The 27,714-nt window shown below is 36.8% G+C and overlaps 1 protein-coding gene across 2 annotated transcripts in view; it reads left to right on the top strand.

Moving 5' to 3' along the window:
- The first annotated feature begins 1,099 nt into the window (after positions 1–1,099).
- The window catches only part of KCNK13 (potassium two pore domain channel subfamily K member 13), a 151,191-nt gene continuing 124,576 nt past the window's right edge, over positions 1,100–27,714 (top strand). The window contains exons 1-2 of one of the 2 annotated variants that reach the window (XM_031952360.1): positions 1,100–1,226; positions 1,874–3,165. In XM_031952360.1, the coding sequence (XP_031808220.1) occupies positions 2,826–3,165 (340 nt within the window). In that variant the 5' untranslated portion in view covers positions 1,100–1,226; positions 1,874–2,825. Of the gene's footprint in view, positions 1,227–1,870; positions 3,166–27,714 lie in introns of both variants that reach the window. The other variant, XM_031952361.1, reaches the window with a different exon arrangement.

The following is a 27,714-nucleotide window of genomic DNA, read 5'->3' as shown; positions in this document are numbered from 1 at the left end:
GTTTTTGCCCACTACATTGCCAAATCTAGATTTTCCCGCCCCGAATCCCCTCTCCCCAATACGCTGGAAGAGCTGTGCTCTAACTGGAGGAACGGGCTGCATCGGGGAGGGGGGGAGGGGGGGCTTTGTGGATATCTTATTCGATCCTCGACATAACGGTGAGAAATCAGCAATATTGTGCTCCTTATCTTACACCGAGGAAGGGGAGAGAGCCAGATTTCCCCCCAAGGAACCGTTTGAGAGAAAATCTGAGCTCGGGTTTCCCCGATTCCGGGTCCAGGGCTGTTGACCACCACAAAGCACTTGGATGGCTCTGCGAGCGCTCGGGATGATCACCTCGTGTGCTCCTCACAACGAAACTGGAGGGTTTCACAGAAACTGAGGCAGAGGGAAATCCGGTGACTTTCTAGGCCCCCATCAGGTCCCCCCGGACGCCGGTGCGGCTCTTCTCTCCGACGCACCGCCAAGCAGGCTCTCGAGACGCCTACAGCTAATTGCATACATTGGATGAGTTCCTTGTCGTCTCTTTGGTCTTCTCAGTTTCTTCGTCCGTGGGGTTTATTTCTAGGGTCCTTTCCGGGGGAGAGGGGAGGTGAGAATGGGCAGACAGAAAGGCAGGTCTGCAGGGGACGAGGCGCCCCCTCCCGGCCTGGTAGAGTCACACACCGACGGGCCGTTCCCACCACACACACACTTAGTCCCTTTCCCAGCTGCGGGAAGAGCCGGCCGGGTCCCCCGCTTGCGCCAGGCCGGCAAGCGCCGCCCGGACCCACAGTTATCCGGGCCGAGCGGCGGGCTCTCCCCGCACTCGTGCGGCCTGGATGGGGGAGAAGCGGGGGACGGGCGTTGGAGGGGAGCGGGGGAGGAGGGAGGAGGGAGGAGGACCAGCCGGGCGGGGCGGGGTCTCGGCAGCCTCCTCCTCCCGCCGAGGCACTTAGGGGGACCAGCGTCCGCGGGCCTCCACCTGTTGCGTTTCAGTGCGCGCGGCGGAGGCGGAGTTTGCCGAGCGTGGAAGGTGGCACTGACAGCTCCGTGTCCGAGCGAGGGGGGGCGCCCGGCAAGGTGCCCGAGGTGGGGGGGGGGGGGGGGGGGGGGGGGGGGGGGGGGGGGGGGGGGGGGGGGGGGGGGGGGCCCTCGACGGGGAGCCCTCCGAGGGGAAGGAGACCGCGGCTCAGCTGCCGCTCCCAGCCTGGCGCCAGGGAAAGCAGCCCCAAGCCCCCGACTGAGTAAGAACGAGCAGGGGCGCCGCACTCTGGCGGAGAGGGAGGGAGGGGGCGGGCCCTGCGGAAGAACCTTTCGCGTCTGTTTCTCTGGGGGAAGAAAAAGGGGACAGAGCGAGACTGCAGACCATTTTAAAGCTAGCACAGCTCTGGATAAAACGGAGGAAGGTCCGGGGTTTGCCCCGGTTCTCCCTCAAGAACCTCTCCTCCCCTGGAGGTTGAGCTGTGATCGGGCCCCTCGGGATGCGTTCACAATCCCGTTAGAGAGCTCTGTGAGTGGGAGGAGGTAAGAGGAGGATGGGGTTCGCGTTGAGTGGGTCCCTGGAATGGGGGAGAACACAGAATATGAGCTTGTGTCCCATAGGCTTTTTCATGAGCGTCCTTCCTCCCCCCTTCCCTTTTTTCTTTTCTTTTCTCCCTTCTCCTCCCCGGGCCCTCCACCTCCCCACCCGCTCATTTGGCTTCTGGGTATTGATGATGATGTCTCTCATCATCATCTAGTTCCAGACCTTCTCTCATTTACCTGCTTTTTGCTATCCGCGGCGGCTTACCGAGCACTAAACTCAGATTTATTTTTTTCTCCCCTGCCCTCTCTCTCTCTCTCTCTCTCTCTCTCTCTCTCTCTCTCTCTCTCTCTCCGGTGACCTCAGCAGTAGACCCTCGAAAGTCTGTGTTCCGTGGAAGAGAGATTGGGTAGCTCTAGGGTACGAGAGTATTTCTACTGGACAAGAGACTCCAAAATTAGAAGAATCTGAGATCTGAGCAAAGAAAAAGTCAACTGTGGTGCTGAAGGATGGTGCTGTAGGAAGGATTCTTTTCAAGGGGCGGCAAAGCCTGGGGTCATACGCGCTTAGATCTGGAGGGGACTTTAGAGCCTGACCCGTTATTTTAAGAAGATACTGCTGGGTAGAAATTTCAAATCGGGGGGTGGGGGGGGGGGAAAGAAAGAGCCTAAACTTAAGGCAGCAGAGGATGAGACTTTTGGAGATCCAGGAGGGTTGAGGTTTTCCTTTGACCACGCGGAAACAAGAAATCTCCTCCCTACCTCTTGTCACCAAGTGCCAGAAATACTGAGAACACTGGAACTAGGGAGGGGGAGAGAAGGAGGATCTGAAACTGGGCAGCAAAAACAAACGGGCTTGGGGAAGAGGCAATATTCAAGAACCGCAGCACGTTGGTCTTTGGAAGACATCTGGTGGGGAATGAACTCTGGACGAGACTACTGACTTGCCCTCTAAGAGACAAAGTCACCCTAAAACTTTTGGTCTAAGGCTTTTTTTTCCTTTTTTTCTTTTTTTCTTTCTTTCTTTTTCTTTTCTTTTCTTTTTTTTTTTTTAAGCATGCCACGGGTCTGAAGAGAAAACCAAACAAATAAACAGTTCTTGGAAAGCGAGTACTACCATGGGCAGCGCCAGGAATCCCGGTTCAGACCGACATTAGCATAAGGCATCGGACCATACCCTCACGTTGTAAAAACAAATCCTTTTTCATCACTGGGCTGCCTGCCCTTTCCATCAGTTATCTCCCGCCCCACTCCTTTCCTGTTACCACAGCAGTTTGGAAAGAACCTGATTGGGCAGATTTTCCTTAGGGACCTTGCCAGCCATGGCAAGTCAGGGCTGTGGCTGCTGTTGGACTGCTGGGCACCTGAACCTGGACAACGTTAGATTCTTGATACTGGCTATCTTGATTGTCCTATACATGGTGTGTGGGGCAGCTGTCTTCTCGGCGATCGAGAGAGCTAATGAGTGCAGGGGAAAGGAATTGTGGAGGGAGAAGTTACTAAACTTTAGCCTGACTCACAATCTGAGCCTCGATGTGCTTGGAGATTTTCTCCGGAATTATGAGGAGGCCAAGTCTGCTGGAATCCGAATTGATGACAGCCGGCCCCGGTGGGACTTTACTGGTGCTTTCTATTTTGTAGGCACTGTGGTTTCCACTATAGGTAAGTGAATTTTTTGATGGGACCCGGTAGGGAATAGTGTAGCTGTGGAGGAGGTAGAGGAGACCAGACAGCCTGCAGATAGACAGGACAAATTGATGGGGAAAACCCATAATTACCTTATTTTGTTCATTTATTCATTAACTAGTAGACATGAATTCACTCCAGGTTGCCTTTATATCCAGAACAATGCTAGTCCCTAGAGATTCAGAGAAAAAGGATGAGATTGTTTTCAGGGGAGTATGCAAGAAGATAGATGACTTAGATATATTATCTCTTTTGATCATCTTAACAGTCCTAGAAGGTAGATAAATATGGTAGCACTCCATTTAAATAAAAAGAACATTGGAGTAGGAGCCAGAACAACTGGGTTTGAATCCAGTGTGACCATTTGCTGGCTGGGTGACTTGAGTCAAGTTAATTCACTTCTTTGAACCTTAGTTTTCTCTTCTTTAAAATGGAGACAAGGTAATTCTTGCACTCACTATTCCGCAGAGCTAAACTGTGAGGATCAAATGATGTAATGTATAAGAAGTGCTTTGTAATTTTTGAAGACTGTATAAATGTGTCTTGTAATTATTGTTGATAATAAGAGAATCATTCAGGCTTGCCTCCTGTTCTTGGAATTTACAGAAGCTCTTCTTGTTCCTGGCTTAGTTGTGTGTTACTTAAGGGAAGTGATAACATTCTCAAGAATTTTTTTTTTTAATTTTAAAAGTATAGTGGAAATCCTTTATGTGGCTGAAGATATGTTAACCAGCTGGAGCACATGTAGAAGGAGGCACCCAGGATGGTGAGGGGATTGGCACCCATGCCATAGGAAAACTGGCTAACTGAGAATTTAGCCTAAAGAAGAGAAAAATTGGCAGTGAGGAAAGGAAAATATCCATCCATGATCTTTGAATGACGGAAGGCTATCATGTGGAAGAAGGGTTGTCTCTTGAACCCAGAGGGTAGGATTAGAATAGAAATAAAAAGAAGACAAATTTCAGCTCCAGATCTTTTTAACAATTGGAGCTGTCCACCAAACTGAAATAAGATTCTTTAGGAGATAATGAAAGTTAACATTTACTTAGTACTTATAGACTTGCAAAGCACTTGACTATTTCATTTAATCCTTACAACCGTCTTGGCAGGTAGGTACTATTATTATCAACACCATTTTCCAGATGAGGAAACTGAGGCAAACATTGGTTAAGGAACTTGCCAAAGGTCACACAGCTAGTATCCATCTGATGTTAGATTTGAACGCAGGTCTTCTTAACTTCAGCTCCATTGCTCTTTTACTGAAAGTCTTCAAGTAGAGACAAGAGAGCTACTTGTTGGGGACAGACATTATGAAAGAATTTTTTGCTCAGATTGAAGTTGGACTAAATAACCTCTAAGATCCCTTTTAGCTCTGGTATTCTCCATTTTAGTGGACATGGATGCATTTTGAGTAGCCTGGGATACTATTATATGTATTTTGAATCACTGATTTTGGGGTGGGGGAGAGGAAAGGGAAGCTGTAAATTATACTAATTCCAATTCCAAAAACAGTGGGATGACTGATCTATAATATTAAAATACACAATAAAACATTAATTCCTTGGAATAATAGGCATCATATTCATGTCAGCAGTACATAGTCTGAAGGTCAGAGAACATGGTTGAATGTGCAAATTCACCCGGGAGAAGGAACAAAGAGGAAACAGGTAGGAAAAAGTTTCCAGTCCATTTAAGAGGTCATTTGAAGATTTGTCTGCCCTGTGTGTAGTCCATCTTAGAAGACTTCCAGGAGGAGTTGTAGCATAATTTCTGGGAACCCTGATATTGTTATCCATTGATATCCAATTCATTGAATATTCATTTAATGGAGACCAAACTATTTTCTGGTCCTAACTCCCTGATATTTTTAAAATATAATTTCATAATTTTGTGGTGAAAATGTTTTACTGATATCCTTTGTTTTCTTACCTTTAGCCCCAGACTTGACACCACCCTCCCCTGCTCCATGATTTAGCATTTGGACTGGGAAACACCACTAACTTTCAGGGAATGAGATCCAAACTTTCAACTCAGAAGCTATTTCAGAGCTGGGGCGGCTCAGTAACATCAGGGAAGGGAATGTTTTGCATTTAGTCAATATCCTTCTCATCTCCTATCTCTATTTCCTCCCCTGAAGTTTTTCTAGGTGACAGCTTTAAGGGTTTGAGCCCATTCTTCTCCTTTTGAATATGTGAAATACTATGCAAACCACAAATTGCTATATAAATGCCAGCTATCATCATCAAAAAATCATCATCATTATTTGGCTAATCACTCCTTGTGTTTTCTACCTTATAAAATCAATAGGTTTTTCCTTGAAGCTTGTGCATATCCCTGAAGCTTGCAAATGTTGATTCATGTACTTTGCTATATTATTTTATTCCATAGAGGGCTAACCTTGCGCTAGTCAAGTGAGTGTATTGTTTTCATTCAGTGCTTCACTTTCCTGTGACCATTTATCCTATTACAGAAATATTTTAACTCTCTTTAAAAACAGATCCTGTCCTTTTACTCCTTGTTATCGTTTTCTTTTTTGACCTTGGGCAATCTCTTGCTTATCAGGATCATATCTAGCTTATGCTTGTATTTATGCAGAACCCCTCAGAATGCTCTCTACTTGAAAGGTAGATGTGATAATTGTGGTAAAAGGACATCATAGTCTCAGAGTTAAGAAGACCTGATACAAGTTCCATCTCTGGCATGTAACAGCTCTGTGACCATAAGCAAGTCAGTTTCTTCATCTGTAAAATGAGCTGGAGAAGGAATGGCAAAAACCATTCCAGTATCTTTCTTAAAAAAAAAAAAACAAACAAACAAACCCTAAATGATTTGATGAAAAGTTAAATATGACTGAAAATGATTAAACCACAATAAAAATTGTCAAACAATGTTTCCATATGCCAAACTGGAATCTATCTTTATAGTTCCTAGATTTACCCTCTGGAACTAAATAAAAGAAGTCTAATTCCATGTCTTCACTATGACCCTTTCACATATTTGGGAATAGTAATAGCATCTTCCCCTAAATCTTTCCTAGATAGTGTGATATAATAGAAAGAATACTGGATTTAGTGTCAGAAGATGTAGTTGCACTTAGCAGGACCTTGGACAAATCATTTCTTGGAAGTTCTTCTTGCTCACAGATTGTTATGAGCAAACTGCTTTGTAAACCTTAATGTACTAAATAAGTGGGTGTTATCATTATTACTCTTCTTACAAGTTTATTTAACCAAACCTCATGTGACCTTGTTTTCAATGTTCTATTGTCTATACCAGTGACCCCTCTCTGAATACCCTACCCTCACTTATCAGTTTTAAGGAACTGGACTCTGATTTCACTGGTAAAGCGCTTCTGTCAAGGAATCCCTTCTATCAATTAATGGTCTAAGAGAATTTCTAGGGTTTCTGAGAAGATAAGGGGACTTCTTGTCCTGCATCCCATAGTTATCATGTTTCAGAAGTAACATGAACTCTGATTTTCCTAACTCATGCTTAATATCTATTATACCACCAAAGTCTCTAAACCTTCTCCAAATCTAACCTCAAACATTATATTCCCTTCTAGTTCATTAATCTTATATTGAACACAGTACTCCAAGTCAGATCTGACCTGTGCAGAGTATAGTGGGGACCATTCTTTTTTTCACTCTGGATACCATTTTAATATTAATAATTTTGTGGTTTAGTCATTTCAGTTATGTCTTCATGACCCTATTTGGGGTTTTCTGGGCAAAAATACTGAAATGGTTTGCCATTTCCTTCTCTATCTTATTTAACAAATGAGGAAAGGTATGCAAATATAGTTAATTGACTTGCCCAGGGTCACCCAGCTAATTAATCTTGAGGCCAGATTTGAATTCATGAAGTTGAGTACTCCTTATTCCAAGCCCATTGTTTTATCTACTATATCATATAGCTGACCCTGGCTTCCCATCAGGGAAACAAAATCAGGTGCCCTGAATGATAGACTGGGATACTCACCACCAGACAAAGATATAACATAATTTTATCTTTATCTGTTGCTATAATAACAAAACGGCATCAACAACAATAGGTGACATTCATATGGTGATTTAGAGTTTACAATTCACTTTTTATATATTATCTATTTTAAACAATATTACACCTGAAGAAACCGGCACAGAAAGGTTAAGTCACTTGGGTGTGGTCAAAAAGCTACTAAGAATCAGAGGCAAATTTTGAATATAGGTCTTCCTGAATATAAGTATTGTACTGTATCAACTGTGTCCTATTGCCTCTCATTGCCTCTTGTTAAACTCAGGAGAAAGAACAATATCTTATCAAAAAAAACCTACAAGGTTATAGACTCAGAAACTCTGAGTGTAATCTAGTGGCAGTAAAAGAGAAATTTAAATAGTAATTCAGTCCCCTCAAGAATAAAACAAAACTTGGACTTCTCTCCATAACAATCACTGGTTATGACTTCAGTTGGACTCTGAGATCTCATGCTTGGCAAAGTCAATAGGACTTGTGTGCTGGTATTTTGGCATTTCCACCAAGGAGTCAATTTCTTTAGGATGTAAGAGTGCAGAGATGTGGAGTGCAGAGGCATATCTTCATATCTGCATATTTGTAGAATAATATGTTGCCTTGAAGCCAGCTTTCAAAGACAAATTCAGATCAATGGTAGGAAATTCTAGGACAATGCGCCTAGTATGGGGGAAATCGACCCCTCAGGGAAGGGCCAATACTGGCTAGTTTGAGAGTCAGCTAAGGTGTAGCCACCAGAGGGAGATAATTTCCCATTTTAATTTTTTCTTACTAAGTGGTGCAGTAGACAGAGCCCTAGGGTTGGAATCAGGAAGACTTTATTAGTTCGGCTAGTGCCTTCAGATACTTCCTAGCTTTTTAACCCTGAGCAAGTGACTTAATCCTCTTTGCCTTAGTTTCCTCATCTGTAAAATGATTTTGAAAAAGAAATGGTAAACCATTCTAATATCTTTGCCAAGAAAATCCTAAATGGGGCCATGAAAAGTTAAATATAACTGAACAACCACTACCACAAAATCCTTACTAGATAGACACCAAGTAAATTTAATTCTAGAGATTGAAGAAAGTAAATACTATCATCACCTCTAAATTCTGTCAAAACTAATTTCACTGGTGTGGCTGCAACTCTAGTAGTAGGGTAGAAGAATGAATTTTTTCTTTACATCCAATATTATCAGCTCATCCAGTCCCAAATAGCATTTTAAAGCACCTGTTTATGCATTTCATTTGGCGTGACACAAGATGAGTTAAAAATGGTCTCTTTCTTTTAGGAACCATCTATAAGCAAAAAGAGCAGTTCTGTAGGCAGATATGTTTTAGAGACATTTATCAAGTAGCTAAGTACTCATATTATGTACAACCAAATGAAGAAAGTTTATGTCATGAAGTATTAAATGAAGATTGAGTTGGGCAAAGGCAATTTTGATATGACATTCCCTATACAGTAGGGACTAAATAAATGATCATGAAAATAATGATAATGAAGCCCTGATCAAGAAGAGATTATTAGAATAGCACAGAGAGAAATAGGAACTAGACTGGTACAATAGGTTTGGGGGAAAAAAAACTTTATTTAGAGTTATTATAGGAACAACTAGATAGTGTAGTAGATACAGCACTAGCCATAGAGTCAGGAGGACCTCTGTTCAAATCTGGTCCAATATTTAACACTTATTAGCTCTGTGATCCAAGGCAAGTGACTTAATCCCAATTACCTCACCAAAAAAGGCCTCCTTCCTTAGAATTATTATAGTATTTTTTATGATTACAAAACATTTTAAGTGCATAGTTTCATTTGAGCCTTATCATAACTCTGTGGTATAGATAGTAAAAATATTATTACCCTCATTTTATCAGTGAAGAAGCTGCGATTCGTGGAGGTTAAAGGTTACACAACTAAAAAATGTCAAAGCCAAGATTTAATTCTAACCAGAATTCTTTTGACTACACCATATTGCTTTCCTAGATTTTTTGCTTAGAAGAGGTAGTGAAGTCAGTTAGAAAATCACTGTAACAGTCCAGAAGAGATATAATAAGGGTTCCAGTTTTGGTGGTGGCAGTGGGAAATGAAAAGAGGTAATGGATGGGAAAGGTACTGTGAAAGAAGAATCAATAAAATGACTTGGATGATAGTAAAAAATGTCAATAAGGAGACACGGCCAAGAGAGACATCAAAAATGATTCTGGAATTTTAAGGTGATTGGAAAATTATGACTTCATATATTTTGGCTTATGGATTTAGCTAACAAGAAGTTTATTCACCCCAAGAAAGTTATTGAAACCCACAGAGGTTTAGAGTAATTTCATCATAGTCTTTTTAAGAGTGGTTATGTAAGACATCCTCCAAGGTCACTTAATAAAGATGCTTTTGTCCTTATTTGTAAGGCCATTAGGGAAGTGGAAGGAAATTTTCCTTTGGCACCTGTGTAAACCCAAATAACTTTCCTACCTATCACATGACAGGGAGAATTAGGCTAAATAGTCCTTAAAACTAGAGGAATGTAGATTAGTAGGAAAAACACTGCAGTGCAATCAAGACCTGGATTTGATTCTAGTTCATCTGACTAGCTTTGTGATGTTGTACAAGTAGTTTGACTTTGTAGTGGGACTCAGTTTCCTTTTCTAAAAAATCAGAGACAGAAATAGATGATCCCTGAAATCCCTTTCAGCTTTAATGCTATGTATATTTATGAGCCATTAAGTCTTCTAATGTCCCTTATTAAATCTAGCTATTTGTCAAGGCTTTAGTCATAAAATAGTGGTTTATATTTAACATAGCTTTAGCTTGCTCTCATTCACTTATTCAACAGACTACTGAATATTTGCTGGTTGATGAACTCTCTCTTCACCATAGGATATATAAATAATCATAAGCATTTATGGAGTTTGAAGACTTTGCATTGTATTGTGGATAGCTCTCCTTTGTTCTGGAATGAGAAGGCAATCAGTTCACTCAAGTATTCTTGAACTTGAGCAGAGCTGTGGTCCTTAGTTGCTTGGGCCCTACCCACTACTTGACCTAGAATAACTAATAAAATGCATATACTTAAGCAAGTATAAATATCTTTACATGGTATATTGTATGCACAGCTGTGTTACCCTTGGCCTTTTATAAATCCAGGATAAAATGTTTCTTTACCTCCAGCAAGACTGGAACATTGTAGTTCATGTGTGTATGTATCCATCGGTGGCTTTGGTCCTCCCCTGTATAGCTTGTGATTTGAAGAGATATTTTCTAGAGTGATGGATGTGTAGTCAGGAAAATCTGAGTTCTAATTCTGCCCCCAAACAATTACTAGCTGTGTAAGCCAAATCAAGTTATATAACTTCTATGTGCCTAAATTTCCTCATCTTTAAAAGAGGGTATTGGAACATAATGGCCAATATCTACATCTCATGGTAATTTTTTAGGGCATGTTTATCTCCCGGTGCATGTTTGTTTACGTAGTCCACACTCGATATTTCATGGACGTAAAGCACTACCAGCATAGAAATTCACTTCTACTGTAAATCAGCCACTCATCTGTGATGAAAGATTAGGTAATTTGCCCATGGTTACACAGTTATTATTTGTCAAAAGCAGGACTTGAAGCCAGGCTGTCCTTCTATGCACTGTGCCTCTTGTTATGTATGTCTATTAAAATTTTTTAAAACATTCCACATTGTGCCTCAACTGCATGCTGTTCCCTAAGCAACTAGCTAATATGCTTACCCTTAGGCTCTGCTGCTTACAGCGCTTTTGCTTCCCTTTGGGCTTCTGATATTACACATATTTTGTAGAGTGTTGAAGTTGAAAGGGATTTCAGAGGCCACATTGTCCAATGCATACTTTAATAATCAGGCTTTTTTTCAAATTCTGCCTTATAATTTTAGGAAAAAATTTGCATACATCATTTTCTTTTTAAGGTTAATAAAGCTGGTATTCTTAAAAAGGCTTTTTTTTGTTAAGGAAAAGGACTAGGTGCTTTCTGATGAAATTTTTTTTTTTTTGCCTCTACCAAAACATGCCAGTTGATGCATAAGTTCCTGTAGCTGTGATCAGAACTTTAAAAAAAAACCTGTGGAAGAGGTAAAATGGGGAAAAAAATTGCATAGCCCCTACCCTCTATTTCTTAATGTTTCTAACTTTCCCTATATCCAATGCATTTTTATAATGACGCTGGTAGATACAGCATAGATCTTTAGGGGTTGATAGCTTACCCTGCCAGCTTGGGTGTGTAACAAGGAAAAAGTGTGAGATAGCCATACTCAGCACCAGTTGTTCATTTTCCATTCTCTTCTCATCATCACCTGCAAGGACATTAAGTCTGACACTTGGCTCCAAGAAGGCAGGACAACCAAAAAATTAAAATAGGATCAGGATGATTTGGAATGAAAGGGAAAAGGGTAAACTGAAACCATAGTAACCAATATACAGTGAGCTCTCTGCTCTCCAATGTGGTCAAGCAAGGGCGTTAGTCCCTGCATTTCTTTGAAAACTGGCATACGGTAAGGTACACTTGATGCTAAAATTCTACTGAAAATAATTTAAGATTCCTTTGATGATTCAGAAGGCTCTTTGGGACTTTTCACTGCTTCTAGGTCATCATTATGGTCATCTACTGACCATTGCTTAAAAAAAATTAAGGATTTTATCAATATATTATATCCATTCATTTCCAATATATGCCTCCTGTGAGCCATCCCTAGTTTAAAATAAATTAAACTTATATATAAAGAAAAGGAGTAATTCAACAAATCACCTAGCAATCAACTGAATGCAATATTCCATACCCACAATCCCCTTCCTCTTAAACAAAGGGAGGGAGATATGTTTTATCAACCAAACTTGCTCCTAATTACAGAGTTCAATTTTGTATTGCTGTTCTTATATGCAATACCATCATTGCACTCATTGCATATATTGTTTTATTTTTTTTTTTGCTTACTTACTCTGTAATAATTTTTATGGATTCCTATGATTCCATGAATTTTTAATACTTATCATTTCTTACAGGATAGTAATATTCCATTCCATTCATATACAATGATTTGTTTAGCTATTCCCAATCAATGGGTATCTGTTTTGTTTCTAATTCTTTGCTAACACAAAAACTTTTACTATGAATGTTTCAGCATTTAATGGGACCATTCTATCTTTGTTAGATTTGAAATTGAAGGAGATATAAGATTCACATTTTAGTACATTATGATGGAGTTGTTTTTGGTTTTGTTTTTTAACCATCATTCCAGAATGCTTTCCCCAATTCTGGATCAAATCACAGTTTTACCAATAGTATGTTAGTGTGCCAGTTTTCTCCCAGCCCCCTCAACACTGACTATCTTTTGTCATCTTTGTTCATTTTCTGGGTATGAAATAAAATTTTGGAATTCCTTTAGGTTTCACTTCTAGTTGCAGTTATTTTAAAAAATCCTTATTGATACTCAAATCATTTATCAATTGAGAAACGGGACTTAGCTTTTTATGTGTGTATAAGTTCCATATAAGAGTATTTTATATATATGTGTGTGTGTGTGTGTATGCATATATATCTATTTGTTTATACATATATATACATATACATCTTTCTTTCTCTCTATATATATGTACACATATATGTATACACACACATAAACACACACATATAAAATCTTGGAAAACGGGCCTTTATCAGAAATAGTTAATACCACGATTTTTTTCCCATTTTACAATTTACTATTTTATTCTGGCTATGTTGATTTGATATAAACAAAAGCCTTTCTATTTAATGTAATTGAAATGATCTCCTGATTTGGGGGGATCTCCTCTACTCATTGTTTGTTTAAGAATTCTCCCCTTGGCTGAGAGGTACTTGATCTGATTTTATTCTTTTCTACTTTTTTAATATTATGATCTTATATAGTCAAGAAATGTATATATTTGAATTTATTTTAATATATGATATAAACATGATGGTCTAAACCTGATTTCTACCTAATTGTTTTCAGTTTTTCAACAGTTCTTGTCAAATAGGGAGCTTTTCTTCAAATAGTTTATCAATTACCCATTATTGATTTTAATGACTTATAATTCTTCATTATCCAGTCTTCTTTATGGATCATTTTCCTATTTTTAATTAATAAAATAGTTTTAATGATTTACAATGCTTTACAACTTAATTCTCCTTTACCCCTAATTATCTGCATTGAAATTCTATTCCTTTTATTCCTCCAAATTTATTTTTTCTAGCACTAGAAAGAACTCTCTTGGGTAGTTTAATTAATATAATATTATATCAGAAAGTAAAATTCTTAGCACAGAGCCTGGCACATAGTATGTACTTAATAGATGATTGCTCTTTTCCCCCGACACCTTAATGTTAGCATCTAAAGGAATCAATTGATTCCATCAACATATCACCAACACATTGATAAGACATAGTTTAAAGTTTATTTATTCCATTATTTTATATATGTCCTTAAAAGCCATAGAGTTCCTGAATAAATTTTGGATTCCATCTACACTGAATTTTCATCTAACCTTCACCCTAGAATTTTGATGATGGAATATTCAACTACCTTCCAGGACAGCATGCTTTAATTTTAGACAGCTCTTAATTGTGAAAGTTGTTCTTAATTTTGAGGAATAATATTTCTGTCTATAATTTCTATTCTTTATTCTTTGTCTGCCTTCTGTGGCCTTACAGAAAAAGTAAAATCCCTTTTCCATGTACTCCAAGTGGATATTTGTAGAAATTCATCTTATTTTCTCTGTCTTAACTATATGTCTTTCAATTCCTTCAATTTAACTTTGATGACATGTTTTTCTAAACTACTCTTAATCTTATTTCATAGAATTCCCCTTTATAAATTTTAGTCAGTCACCAAACTGGATTGTTCATTGTTGTTGTTTTTTATAATCTATTGCTAAATTTTGGCATTTCTACCATAACAATATCAAATATTTTACCTTCGCTCCAACTATATAGCAATTATACTCCCCATCTACCACCAGGATCATCAAAATAGCTTTCTAATTGGTCTCATTATCTCTAATCTCTCTTCAACTTAACTTGTCCTCCACTCCGATGCTTGAGTAATTTTCCCAAGTATAAATCTAACTATGTCACAGCCCTATTCATAAGCTCCAGTAGTTCCATGTTATATATATATATATATATATATATATATATATATATATATATATAGTACCTTGGTTTTGCATTTAAAGCTCTTCACAACTTGACCGGTTCCTACTTTTCCTATTTATTTATGCTTCTTTCCCTTCCATGAATGCTAGAATTTAGCTATACTTACTTGCTGTGTTACAAAAACATGACACTTCCATTTCTATACTTTTGCAGTGACTATCCCCTTGATGGAATGTTCACTCTTTTCAAGTCTGCTTTTTTGTTTCCCTGGATTTCTTTAAGACATTTGAAATCCTGTCTTCTTCAGGAGGCTTTTCCTTTCCCCCAGATGTCTATACCTTCTTGTCTCAGATTATTTTCCATCTACTTTACCTGAAGCTTATATGTACCTAATTGTTGCCTTTTGTATGTACCTAACTGTTGTCTGCTTTATTAGAAAATACGCTCCTTGAGGCAAAGACTATTTTTGCCTTTCTTTGTATTTTCACTCTTAGCACAGTGCCCCTCTTTCCCCCACCAACATACTTAACACAATAATTGCTTGTTGATTGACTAATTAGCCTTTTGGCTGATATGTCACACTGTTAACTCAGAGAATTTTCAAACTACTGAAACTTTTTCCTTTTTTCCCATGACTTATTTACTAGTCATATTCTGTATTTGTGCGGGTCTTTTTTTTTCTTTCAATCTAGGTATAGGACGTTGTAATTAATTCTATTAAATATGTAGCTTATTAGATTTTGTTCATTTTTTTAGCCTAGTAGATCTTTTCAAACTACTTTACTTTTCTGAGCCTCAATTACCTCATTTGTAAAATGAAGGGCCTGAACAATATGATCTCAGAAGTCCCTACCAATCATAATTCTGTAAGCCTGTGCTTGAATCAATAGGGCAGTCAAAATTCTTTTGATCTCTGATAGGAAATTTTTATTCTGTTTCCTATGACTTTCCAGTTGCCCATCTCAGTAGGTAAAAGACCCATTTCTTTCTTCTCTCTTCTCCTGTCTTGTCCTCTTCTGTTCTCTCCTTTTGCTCTCCTCCTTCCCTTCCTCCTCCTCCTCCTCCTCCTCCTCCTCCTCCTCCTCTTCTCTTCCTTCTCTTCCTCCTCCTTCTTCTCTTTCTCTGTCTCTCTCTCTGTGTCAAGCAAGATAGTTCTGAACCTCAAGGAGCTTTCATTCTGATAGTTGAAAATAACATATCAAGTGGAGCTGAAAATCAAGGGAGGAAGGAAGGCACATTCTTGGTGGCATCTATAGCCAAGAAGATAAGGCAACAGCTCACCCATTAGATCATGGAACTTGAAGGGTAGAATCCAAAGTTTTAGTAGGAAGAAGATGAATAGTATTCAAAGAGCAGATTCCCTCTACCAATGAAGGTAGGCACCTCATTATAACTTGTAGTCTGAGAGTTCCCTAGAGTAATAGTATCAAACTTTGATATGGAGGCCAGCAAACTATACTTAAGGATCTCTATAGGCTATGTATTGTCTTAGAAAACCACGTACTAATATTATCTATGTTTTATTGTATATTTATTTTGTTAAATATTTCTCAATTATATTTTATTTGGTTTGGTGCATTCAGGAATATTCTTTTCAGGCTGCAAGTTTGATATCTCTGAACTAAATCATTGAGAATTTAAATGGGTTTTCCAGGGTTACTTTGATGATATATGCGCAAATGAGATTTAAATCCTTGTCTTCCTGGCTTTGAGACCAGTTCAGCTAGCTCTTCATATAATAATGTCAGGTTGCCTCTCTACTCTACCTAGAATAAATTATAATGATTGTGCCAATAATTATTATAATGCATTATAACAATCAGTAATAATAGAATTTATTGTGCAGAAAAATCAGGAACATTTTGACAAGCTAGTGTGTATGTGTTTTTTTAAGGGTTTTCCCATAAATATTTGAATACGATCCAATGACTAAACCTAATGAAAGTAAGGAATTATAAAGGGAAACAATGATTGATTAAAAGCATATCACATAGTGTACAGTAGTGAGTGTGATTGCTCTTAAGAATCATTAACTAAGGTAGATTGAACCTACCATTTAGATTTTAATTTATGAAGTAAATTTATGGGTTTGGGAAAATAAAATTCTTTGTGTAAGTATCATGATAAAGAACTTAAAGTAGTTTAAGTATTGTGACCAATTAAGCTCCAGGGAACATTTGTAATAAGTCAACCATATAGGTTTGAGTAAGCATTGCAACAGACTGGAATTTAGCAAACATTGTAACACTTTGTAACACTTGAGTGAAAGGGGAAACTGAGGACTTCTCAAAATAATAACTTTAGGTAATTCAAAACTCAGCAACAAGGAGATGGGAAGAAGAGCAAACATTTGCTCTTCCAGCAGAAAACATTTAAGAGATAACTCCTTGACCTTTATTCAACTGCTTAGAGAAGAACCTGAACAATTGTTTAATGGCCTGGAGATATCTAAGAAGTCTCCAAACTGGCTTTCTCTATTTGTTGATTGAGAAAAGACTGAAGTAAAATAAACCAAATGCCAGCTTTTCCAAAGATCCTAATCTTCACTTTGAGAGATCTCTGAATAGTCATTTGGAAGCAGAGGTTGCTATCTCATACAATAGGAAAATAACACAATGGTAAAAAAAGAATAACTATTTCAGAGATGTTGACAGATTACTTTCATGTTAGAATATCCTAGAATAGAAAATAAAAGGCAATTATTAATGGTGTAGTGTTTGATCAATGTACCTGAGTGTATTTATACTCTTAGTGCACCTTCATGGATTAGAAAAAATCTTTTAGTTATGAACTGTTCTTTTTTATCTACAGGTGATTTAGAAATATGAAATTTGGGAAGGGGGGATTTAGAGGGAATAAAGTGACTCTGGGATCAGAATAAAAGACAAAAACACACTAGCTGTTGCCGAGGAAGAATATGACTTCAACAATTTATAAAACACATTTTTTTATCTCTTTTGAAAGGAGGCAATTTAGGAATCATTGTGTAAACCTGAATCTGATAAAATGTTTTCTGGAATTTTTCCAAGAGCTGCCTCTCCTCTCTCCTCTCCTAAGAGACCTTCCTTTGTTTTGTTTTGCCTAAGGAAATTAAGACATTAGGTTTGCTGGGGTTATTTTTTTTCCTACTAATAATGTAGTACTTTATATTCAAAGAAGAGTGAGGAGACTTTTAATTAAGATATTCCATTTTCTAATTAGATATATTAAAGCCACTAATCAAAAAATACAAATATTAAGTTTTGCTATCAGAGTTATTTTGAGGAATCAGAGAAAATTAACCTCTTAGGTAAGGAGATGGTGAAGTCTCAAAAAATTATAAGAAAAAAAAACTTGTTGGATTTTGCTTTTCCTGTTTGTTTGAAAGTTCATTGTGTTCTCCCATTTTGTAGTGGCAAAGAACTGGAAACTGAGTGGATGCCCATCAGCTGAGGAATGGCTGTATAAGTTATGATATATGAATGTAATGGAATATTATTGTTCTATAAGAAACGACCCGCAGGATGATTTCAGAGAGGCCTGGAGAGACTAACATGAACTGATGTTGAGTGAAATGAGCAGAACCATGAGATCATTGTACACAGCAACAAGAATACTATACAGTGATCAATTCTGATGGACCTGGCTCTTTTTAACAATAGGTGTTTCAGGCCATTTCATATAGATTTGTTTGTGATGGAGAGAGCGATTTACACCCAGAGAGAGAACTATGGGGACTGAATGTGGATCATAGCATAGTTAATTTTTATCTTTTTTTTTTAACGTTTGCTTGCTTTTTTTCCCTTTTTTTCCTTTTTGATCTGTTTTTTTTTTCTTGTGCAGCATGACAAATGTGGAAATGTGTATAGAAGAATTGTACATGTTTAACATATATTGGATTACTTGCTATCTAGGGGAAGAAGGAAGGGAAAAATTTGGAACACAAGATTTTGCAAGGGTGAATGTTGAAAACTATCTTTGTATGTATTTTGAAAATAAAAAGTTATTATTTTAAAAAAAACACTGGAGAGCACAAAAATAAATGGAGTTTCTTTTTTTCTTTTTAAAAACTTTTTATTTTCAAAACATATGCATAGATAATTTTTCAACATTGACCCTTGCATAACCTTGTGTTTCAGACTTTCTTCTCCTTCTCCCCTACCCTCTCCATGATGGCAAGCAATCCAATATATGTTATATATGTTAAAATATGTGTAAACATATTTATACAATTCTCTTGTTATACAAGAAAAATCAGATCAAAAAGGAAAGAAAATGAGTAAGAAAACAAAATGCAAGCAAACAACATCAAAAAGAGTGAGAATGTTATGTTGTGATTGGATCTCACGTTCATCAGAATTAATCGCTTTGTAATATTGATGTTGTCCTGGACAATGATCTCCTGGTTCTGCTCATTTCACTTTGCATCAGTTCATGTAAGGCTCTCCAGCCTCTCTGAAATCATCCTCCTGATCATTTCCTATAGAACAATAATATTCAATTACATTCATATACCATGACTTATTCAGCCATTCTTCAACTGATGGGCTTCTACTCAGTTTCCAGTTTCTTGCCATGGAGTGTTTCTTAAAATGAAAAAAAAAAGTTCAAATACATGTCATGATTACTTCATCTAGGAAAAAAGTAGGAAGTACATTGTGCTCAATGCAGCAAGGGACTGAAATGGTGAATGATTAATTATTGAATTAGAACTGGAAGCAATATTGAAGCACAGTATGTTAGAAAAGAATAAAAAGTTAAGAAGTAGGAGGTAGCCTAGAACAAAACAGACTCTTAGAATCATAAGGAACCTTAAGACATAGAATGTTAGAATAGAATAGAAGTTTAGATCTGGGAAAGACCTTAGAATATACATTTGAAAAAATAGAGTGTTAGGGCTGAAGGGAACTTAGAAAATAGAACGTAATAATGGAAAATGTTAAAGTCTAAAGGGACACAGAAAGAATACTGGATTTTGGAATCAGAGGACAAGATTCAAATCCCCTGGATCTCAGTTTCCTTATCTGTAACATGAGGAGATTGGTCAAGATTACCTCTAATGTTATTTCCAGCTCTTCAAATATGGTCTTTGAACACAAAAATGTTGGAATTCAAAGGGAGTTTAGAATATAGAGTATTAGATCTGGAAGAGACATTAAAAATCATGTAGTTTAAACTGCCCATTTGATAGACGAGTAAAGTTCTGTAAAGGTAGACTACTTGTAAAAAAAAACTGGTTTGTTTAACAGACACTGAAGGAATAATGTATTTAAAATATGACTTGCAGATGGGAACAATTCATAACCATGTCTGTTTTCCTTTTTTCCCTTTTAAGTTTTGTTGAATCTAGGAATAGAAATTATTGGGTTTTGCTTTACTTGTCTATTTGTACTCTGTTTTCAAGTCTGAAAGCACATCAATAAGATAGTGGGTGATTTAAGGATCATCTAATGACCTGTATGTAGTAGATGCTCAAAGTTATTGCCTGATATGATATGTTGCAAAGGAATGCTTATTGGAGAGTAGAAAGCTAACGTCCCTATGCCTTTAGTATTAGAACTTCCTTTCAGAGAAAGAGAGACAGAGAAAGACAAATGAAAAAGCATCTTCTTCCCTTTTTAAATATTTTTGAAACATTGTTTTTACAAATCTCTTCCAAATTATTTCCCCATCCCACAGTTGATTAAAAATAAAGAGCAAAAAACTTTATCTTATATTTGGCTTAAAATTACTCATTATATTATGTCATGTCATATATTTAGAGCTAGAAATGAACTTAGAGGACATCTGGTCCAACCATCTCATTTTACAAATGAAGAAACTGAGACCCAAGACCACATACAGAAGTAGTATTGATCTCAGGTTCTCTAACTCCAAAGCTCATACTCTCTCCATTGAATCATAGATGACCAAGAGAGAGACAAGTATATTTCTTATTAGTTCTTCTAGAACTGAGACTGGTCATTGTACTTAATATGAGTTCTGATGTCCTTTAAGGATTATTTTCATTAATATTATTACAGCCATTTTGTATATTGATCTGCTTCCGTTTTCTTTCTTGATCAGTTGGTAGAAGATTTTTTAGAGTCCCTAACCCTCCCCCCATCTATTTACTTAGAATCTCTCTAGTTATCTCAGTTCTTTCAGGCAGACCTTTTCCCCTTCTTCTTCCTCTTCCCAAATCCAGAATGAAAGGATTTTCCTGGCAATATGTTGAGAAACACATGCTAAGAGCTATTATAAGGATAGTTGGATGATGTCTAGAAGCAGCTACCAAGTCTAAAACCAGGAAGGCCTGAGTTCAAATACAATCTCAGATACTTCCTAGCTATGTAACTCTGGGCAAGTCACTTAATTGCTGTCTGCCTCAGTTTCCTCAACTATAAAATGGAGGTAATAATAGATTTCAGGGTTGTTGTGAGTCTCAAATTATATTTGTCAAGTACCTGGCAAATAGTATAGTATAGAAGTTTAAGTGCTTATTGCCTGTCTTCCTAGGGAATTCCAAAAATCATCCCAATTATTTATTTTTACTAGAATGTTGCTACATTACTTGTTGCCTCAGTGCCTATATTATATTTTGAGTGCCGTGTTTTAAAAACACAAATAAGCTGGAGTTTGTCCAGAGGAGTGATAATGAGGAGATTCACTGGCAAGTGATCTGAGGAACAGCAGACAGAACTGGGAATGTTTAACCTAAGAGCACATTTAAAATATTTAAAGGATTGTCCTTTTAAAGAGGCCCTGGAGAACAAAACTGGGAAGGAAAGGGAAGTGGTGGGAATTGCAGAGAGACAGATTTTAACTCAATATAAGTAAAAACATCCTAATTATCGGAGTTGTTAAAAAATGGAATGAGCTTCCTCAACAAATAGAGGACTCCCCATTAGTATAGATTTTCAAGAAGTAGTTGAATGATCATTTGTCAGGGACATTATAGAGAAGATTCCTATTCAAGTATGGACTGGATCTATACTTTGATATCTCTAAGGTTTCTTCCTGCTCTGGGATGCTATTCATTAATTGCCTAAGAATTATTTTTTGTTATTGAATTCTTTTTCTTGAAGTGAAGTATAGTTAGGAATGTGCTAGAGTAGGTCTTATACTAGTTTGTAAAAGCTTATTGTTAAATTTTCAGTGTGAGCATTTACACCTTGGGAATCAACAAATGATAAAAGTCAAAGCTTGCTTTATAGTTTTGTTGATTGGATGTAAAAAAGTGATGGAAAAATGTTAATAATGTAGATTAAACTTGAACATGCTATATATACATTCCCTCCAAAGCCAATTGTTAAACATGTAACCACCAGATATTATATAATATAATATTTTGTTGTGATGTGGAAGCCACCTGCCAATGGCTGCTGGAAGTCTAACTCAGCCCTGTAGAATGGATCTCTTCGTGTTAGAGGATGACGACAATGAGACTGAGAAGCAGTTACATTCTCTGACCTCTCTCCTCTTCCCTTTGCCTCCAATTTATTTCATTCCCAGTCCACAAGCAACACCTATGTCAGCAAAGGCTGCCTTGCAACTCCTTCAGATATTATGATTCCCAGCTGTGAAGGTTCTCGGGGAATTGACCTGCCCCTTCACCTAGGCATGGTCCTTAATATTTAACCTGTATCAATTTCCCAGCTCTTCATCTATTCCCTTTGCCTCTTGTATTGCCTATTTTAATTTACCATGTTAAAATTCTTTCAAAGTTCTTCTATTTGCATCAATTGAGCCTCCCTTGGATGTGATAATAATGATGATAGCTAACAATTATGTAGGTTTGCAAAACATTTTCTTAACATTCTATCTCATTTGATCTTCACAACACTGTGAGACAGATGCTATATGCCCAATAGTGATGAAGAAACTGAATCGGAGAGAAATTAAATGACTTTTCAGATTCATAGCTACTAAATACTTGATGCTATATTCACACTCAAGTCTTCTTGATTCCAAGTGCAATTGTGCCAAATAGCTGACTTTGTAATTCTTTTATCCTACTTTGGCCATCATCTGTTGAAATCTAGTCGAAGGGTTTTTAAAAAAAAAAACAAAAACCTCTTAATTATAGTAGTTTCATCTATTAGTGATTATATAACACAAAGCTAGATATTACACAACCCAATTATCAGAGATCCAACAAGTCTCAAATACTTGTTAAACTTGATATTGTATGATTTACCAATGGGCATTTCTTATCTTGGTATCATCTAAGTGTATTTTTTACTTTCAACTGACCTTAACATTGTTTTACTTCCTCTGACAGGAAACTTTTTGCCTAACCAGATAAAGCCATGGTTAGGCAACCCAAAGAAGGCTATGAATTGTTCCAGGTTGCATGAAGAGTCAGAATGTCAATATGAAATTCAGTAAGAGCTCATTTATTGTCTGGTAACTCAAGATCAATTTTGTAGGCATTATCACTTGGAAATGTAAGCATTTTAGGTAGAAGTCTTTTTAAAAAAAACACTCCCTACTTTTCTAAGGAATATAATGAATAAACTTAACCTTTTTATTATTTAGATTACTTAAACTTGTCATTATGAACAGCAGAAAAAACATTAGAAGTCTTATGGAAAGACATGACTTTGGAATTCAAAACACCCGAGTTCAGATTGTACTCTTGCCACTTATATGTGACTTTAGAGAAATCCCTGAACTTCTCTAGGTATCAGTTTCCTCATCTGTAAAATGAGGGGGTTGTATTAGATGACCCTTAAAATACCTTCCAGCTCTAAATCTGTAATCCTATGCTCTGGGAGAGACATAATAAATTCAGATAAGTGAGATATAGTAGAGAAAAGTCCAGGTTTTGGAGTCATTTGGAATCAAATGAAGCAAGTTCCAGTGCTGGTTTGCTTGCCTACTTTTGTAGTCTTCAAAGGTCAAATCAAATAATACTATTTATAAGTACTTTTTTTTTCATTCCAGCAGCTACTAGGATCTAACCTTTTTCCGTGTAAATTTCTTCATATTTATTTTGGATATACTTCTATGTCTATGTGTATGTGGAGTCAATTAGTAAATCAATCAAATTATCCTATTCTACTTAAGGTGATAAAAGGATCTGATCCTCAAATGAGATGAGAACAAATCTAATCAATCCATCAATCAGTCAACTCATAAATCAATATTAATCTCAACCAGTTAATCAATATTAAGCCCTCTGGAGTATTAGGTAAGATTTAGGAGAGTAAGTCCAGAGAATAAATTAAATATTCTTGTTATCTCTTAGTAGACTATATAAGCTCCTTGTGGACAAGGATTATTTCATTTTTGTCTTTGTACCTTCTGAGTCTTGCATTGTAATAGGTGCTTAATAAATTTTTATTGATTGATTACTTGTAACAGAAATAGTATCAATAGGTGACTTGTTTTTGAACCATAAATAGGTTTCTGCAGTTTTTGAATGGAAATACGTAATGCTTCCCATCTAGGGAATATGGTAATTTTACTAATTAACTTTTGTTATGTTGTTGTTATGTTTCGTTATGTCTGCTTTAACTCTATTTGTAAATCTTTTTGAAATATAAATCCATTTTATTATCTTCATAAGGATTTTGATTCTTTGATGGATCTGGAAGATCACTGATGTGGGTTCTCTTTCAAACAGGATAGATCATACCTTCTCATTTTGAATTACGTTTTTCTGCATCTTCCCATAAATCCACCAGAGGGCCATTCAATCCACTAATAACTTTCTTCTAGTATCCCTTGATGTTATATGTAGAGAGCAGTGGAATATGATGGACCATCCATCACGTATCTTTCATTCCTGTTAGCTCTTATACTTTTCCAGTATAGTTCTCTATTGATATCTTTACATTTTGCTATAAATTAAATATTATACTAAATATAATTAATTTGGGGGATGAGTATATTCAGATCCTACAGTGCCTCCAAGTCACCATTATAAAAAATAATTTTAAATTGTACAAAACTTTAAATATGAGAAGGCATAGGCACTTTGGGTTAACTCCTTGTGGGTGTTTACTTTTGTTTTAAAGAGTAAGTTCTGAGTATCAGCTTGTTTTCTTAACTTTTTAAATCTATCTTCTAAATGTCAAGTGCAAGAAGGGAAATTCCCAGGTAGAATATTGTAGTGAGAAAGAAGCAGACTTCAAAATCAACCAGACCTGGATTCAAGTCCTGCCTCTAAAAATATTGTCTCTATGACTGTAGGCAAGTCATTTAACCTCTCGATTTGTTACCTGAGTAACATTTAGGTGGTGATATTATACAATTGTTTTAACATCTAATCTATGTATCTACAGCCTTTCCATTTGAGAAAACTCAGTAGAAAAAATACTAATGGTTTTTATTTTTATTGAAAGATTGTTTAACAGTTTTATTTAAAAAATTAAGTTCCAAATTTAATCTTTCTCTTTTCCTCCTCCTTTAGATGGGAAGCAGTCAGATACAGGTTGTGCATATGCAATTAAATAAAACATTTCCATATTAGTCATTGTGTACAAGAAGACTCGAATATAAAAAAAAGAGAAAAAGAAAGGAAAAAAGAGAAAACATGCTTCAGTCTGTATTAGTCAATACCTGTTATTTTTCTGGAGTTATATAGTAGGCTTCATCATCAGTCTTTTGAGATTGTCTTGGATCATTGTATTGCTAGGAATAGTTAAGTCATTCACAGTTCTTCATCAAACAATACTGCTGTTATTGTGTATGAAGTTTTCCTAGACTAATGGTTTTTAGATGACTTTTGTGAGCTTTGGAAAAAAGGCATTTATTATTAGATCAGCACAAAAGAGTTGAAGCCAGACTTAAGCAAAAACGGAATGATGATTAGGACTCCAGATAGTGGGGAAAAAGGAAAAGAGAGGTGATTGATCATTCACTGGTTACTTGACTTGAAGATGTTGTAATAACTGCTTGAGGGAGAGAGGTCCAGAGACCACTGAAATTTTCCAAATGCTTCTGTCTACAAAATGAACTTTTTTCTTCCATGGCAGAGTAGGGGTACAAGTTGAAAAACAGGAATTGGGCTAGGATCTGTGATTTCATTGACTTATAAAAGTCCCCAGTAAGGAAATTTTCTCCACAAATTCAACTTAGTACGTTATCTCCAATTTAAAGTTTTAGAATACTGTCTGGGTTGTGGTTCAATAGATAAAATGCTGGAGTCAGGAAGATCTGAATTCAGAGTTGACTTCAAACACATACTGTGTGACTGTAGGAGAAGTCACTAATAATCCCTAGTCACAAGTCAAATAATAATTCCTAGTAATTCTGTCTTTTTTAATTTCCTCATCTGTAAAATAGCAAAAGTAATAGCACCTATTTCCCAAAATTATTGCTGTGAGGATCAAATGAGAAAATGTATGTAAAGTGCTTAGCATGATGCCTAGCTTATATAAATACTAGCTATTATTATTTTTATTGAGAGGTTAAAAGACTTGCCCATAGTCATAGAGACAATATTTTTAGAGGCAGGACTTGAACCCAGGTCTGGTTGATTTTGAAGTCTGCTTCTTTCTCACTACAATATTCTACCTCTTACAAAACAAGTATCATTTTTTTCTATTTGGCCTTGAAATGCATCATATGGCAACTCCTCCTTCCACAATAAAGAAGTTTTGTCTCCTCAATTATGTTTTATAGGCCAAAATTTAATTGTTCATTTAGGAGATGATACCATGGTAATGGGAGGTGAGGAAGAAGTGTTCAGTGACTAGATTATAAAGTTTAGAATGCACATAGATCAATTCTTCTATAACACTTGTTTTCAACACTCTAATTTGTTCTAAAGTGATTAATATATTAGGAAACATTTTGAAAATAGCACAAATTTGGGTTTGCTTGTATGGAGATTTTTTCCCTGGAGAAACAGAGAGATTAAACAAACTGCTTCACAATAACTCACAATCTAAAAACCCTTCTGATGCCCCCTGACACAAGCAAACTTCAGAACTTGGTCAAGATAAAGATGCCCTATTTATTGTGTATTTTCTAACAATAGAAATTATGGGTGGAGGAGAGCCAATCTGCTCCATTATCACCCCCACCTTCTGCCTAGGACCCTGGCCCCAGGACTAAAGTTGTAATGTGTCCCTGCTCAGCTTGTTCCAGAGATTTTCCATGAGAACAGGCTGAGCAACAGCCTGAGACTGTAGACATTACCCTACTTATATTATTTATGTATTTCCAGACAATTTAGCCATTTTATTAGGTTATTGACATTTTAAAATGTGTCATTGATGAAGTTTTGAGCATCTTGCCCCAGCTCCATTTTCCCCATGAGTCTTGTGGTTTTGATTGTGAGATTTTTACATAGCACTTGTGCTTTTTGGGAGTGTATACATATTCAACTTTTAGCAGAACTGACTACTTATTTGTACAGAAAATTAGAATTGGAGTTAGAGAGACTCTAAAAAGTCTCAATCCATCTCAAGTTAACTCCTTAAGTTTTGTTTTTAGGGATGATAATAAGAGGTACTAACTGGTTTATAAACCTAGAGCTTAGAAGGGACCTGGGAAGCCATCTATTTAGTACTAGTTTCTCCTTTTACAAAGGAGGAAACTGAGTCAGTGAGGTTTATTGGAAAGAGGCTTGACTTTGGAGATATAACATTTTGCATATAAGTACTGACTCTGAGCAATACTAGTTTTGTGACTATGGTAAGGTAAGTCACTTAATCTCTACAGGTTGCTGATTTGTATCAGTAAAGGGAGTTTTTGCATGGAAGTTTCCTACTCTGATAAAATAACCCTAAAAAAGTTTTTAACAACAATAACTCACATTTATATTGACTTTCAAAGCATTCAACTAATCAGCCAATTAACTAACACATGTCTATGTGGGAAATATTGTGCTAAGTGCTAGTGAAACAGTTCCTACCCTTAAGGGACTTATACTCTAATGGAGAAGACAGATAATAGATATAAGGACATAATCAAAATGAATATAAGGCATCTTTTGGGAGGTAGTTGCAGGAAGCAAGAAAACTCTGATATACAGATAACACTTAACCTCTTTCTTTTTTCTCTTTCTTCCTTCCTTCTCTTCCTTTTTTCCTCCCTCCCTCACTTTCTCCCTTCTTTCTTCCCTCCCTTTTTTTCTCCCTCCCTCCTTTCCTTCCTTCTTTTCCTCCCTCCCTCCCTCTTTCCTTTCCTTTCCTTTCCTTCCCTTTCCTTTCCTTTTCCCTTTCCCTTTCTCTTTCCCTTTCCCTTTTCCTTTCCCTTTCCCTTTCCCTTTCCTATTTTGCTTTAATCAGCATTTTTATCATTTTCTTCCTCTGGAGATGAATAGCATTTTTTTTATCATTAGTTCTTAAGAGTTATTTTGAATCAATGTATTGCTGAGAATAGCTAAGTCATTCACAGTTGATCATCTTAAAATATTGCTGTTTTTTTAGTGTTCTGATTCTGCTTACTTCACTTTGCAGCAGTTCACATAAATCTTTTTTTTCTGAGA

This window comes from Sarcophilus harrisii, chromosome 2 (assembly GCF_902635505.1).
Source record: "Sarcophilus harrisii chromosome 2, mSarHar1.11, whole genome shotgun sequence".
In the NCBI taxonomy this organism is placed as follows: Eukaryota; Metazoa; Chordata; class Mammalia; order Dasyuromorphia; family Dasyuridae; genus Sarcophilus; species Sarcophilus harrisii.
The sequence above is the reverse complement of the archived record's forward strand: the minus strand, read 5'-3'. Positions and strand labels throughout refer to the sequence as shown.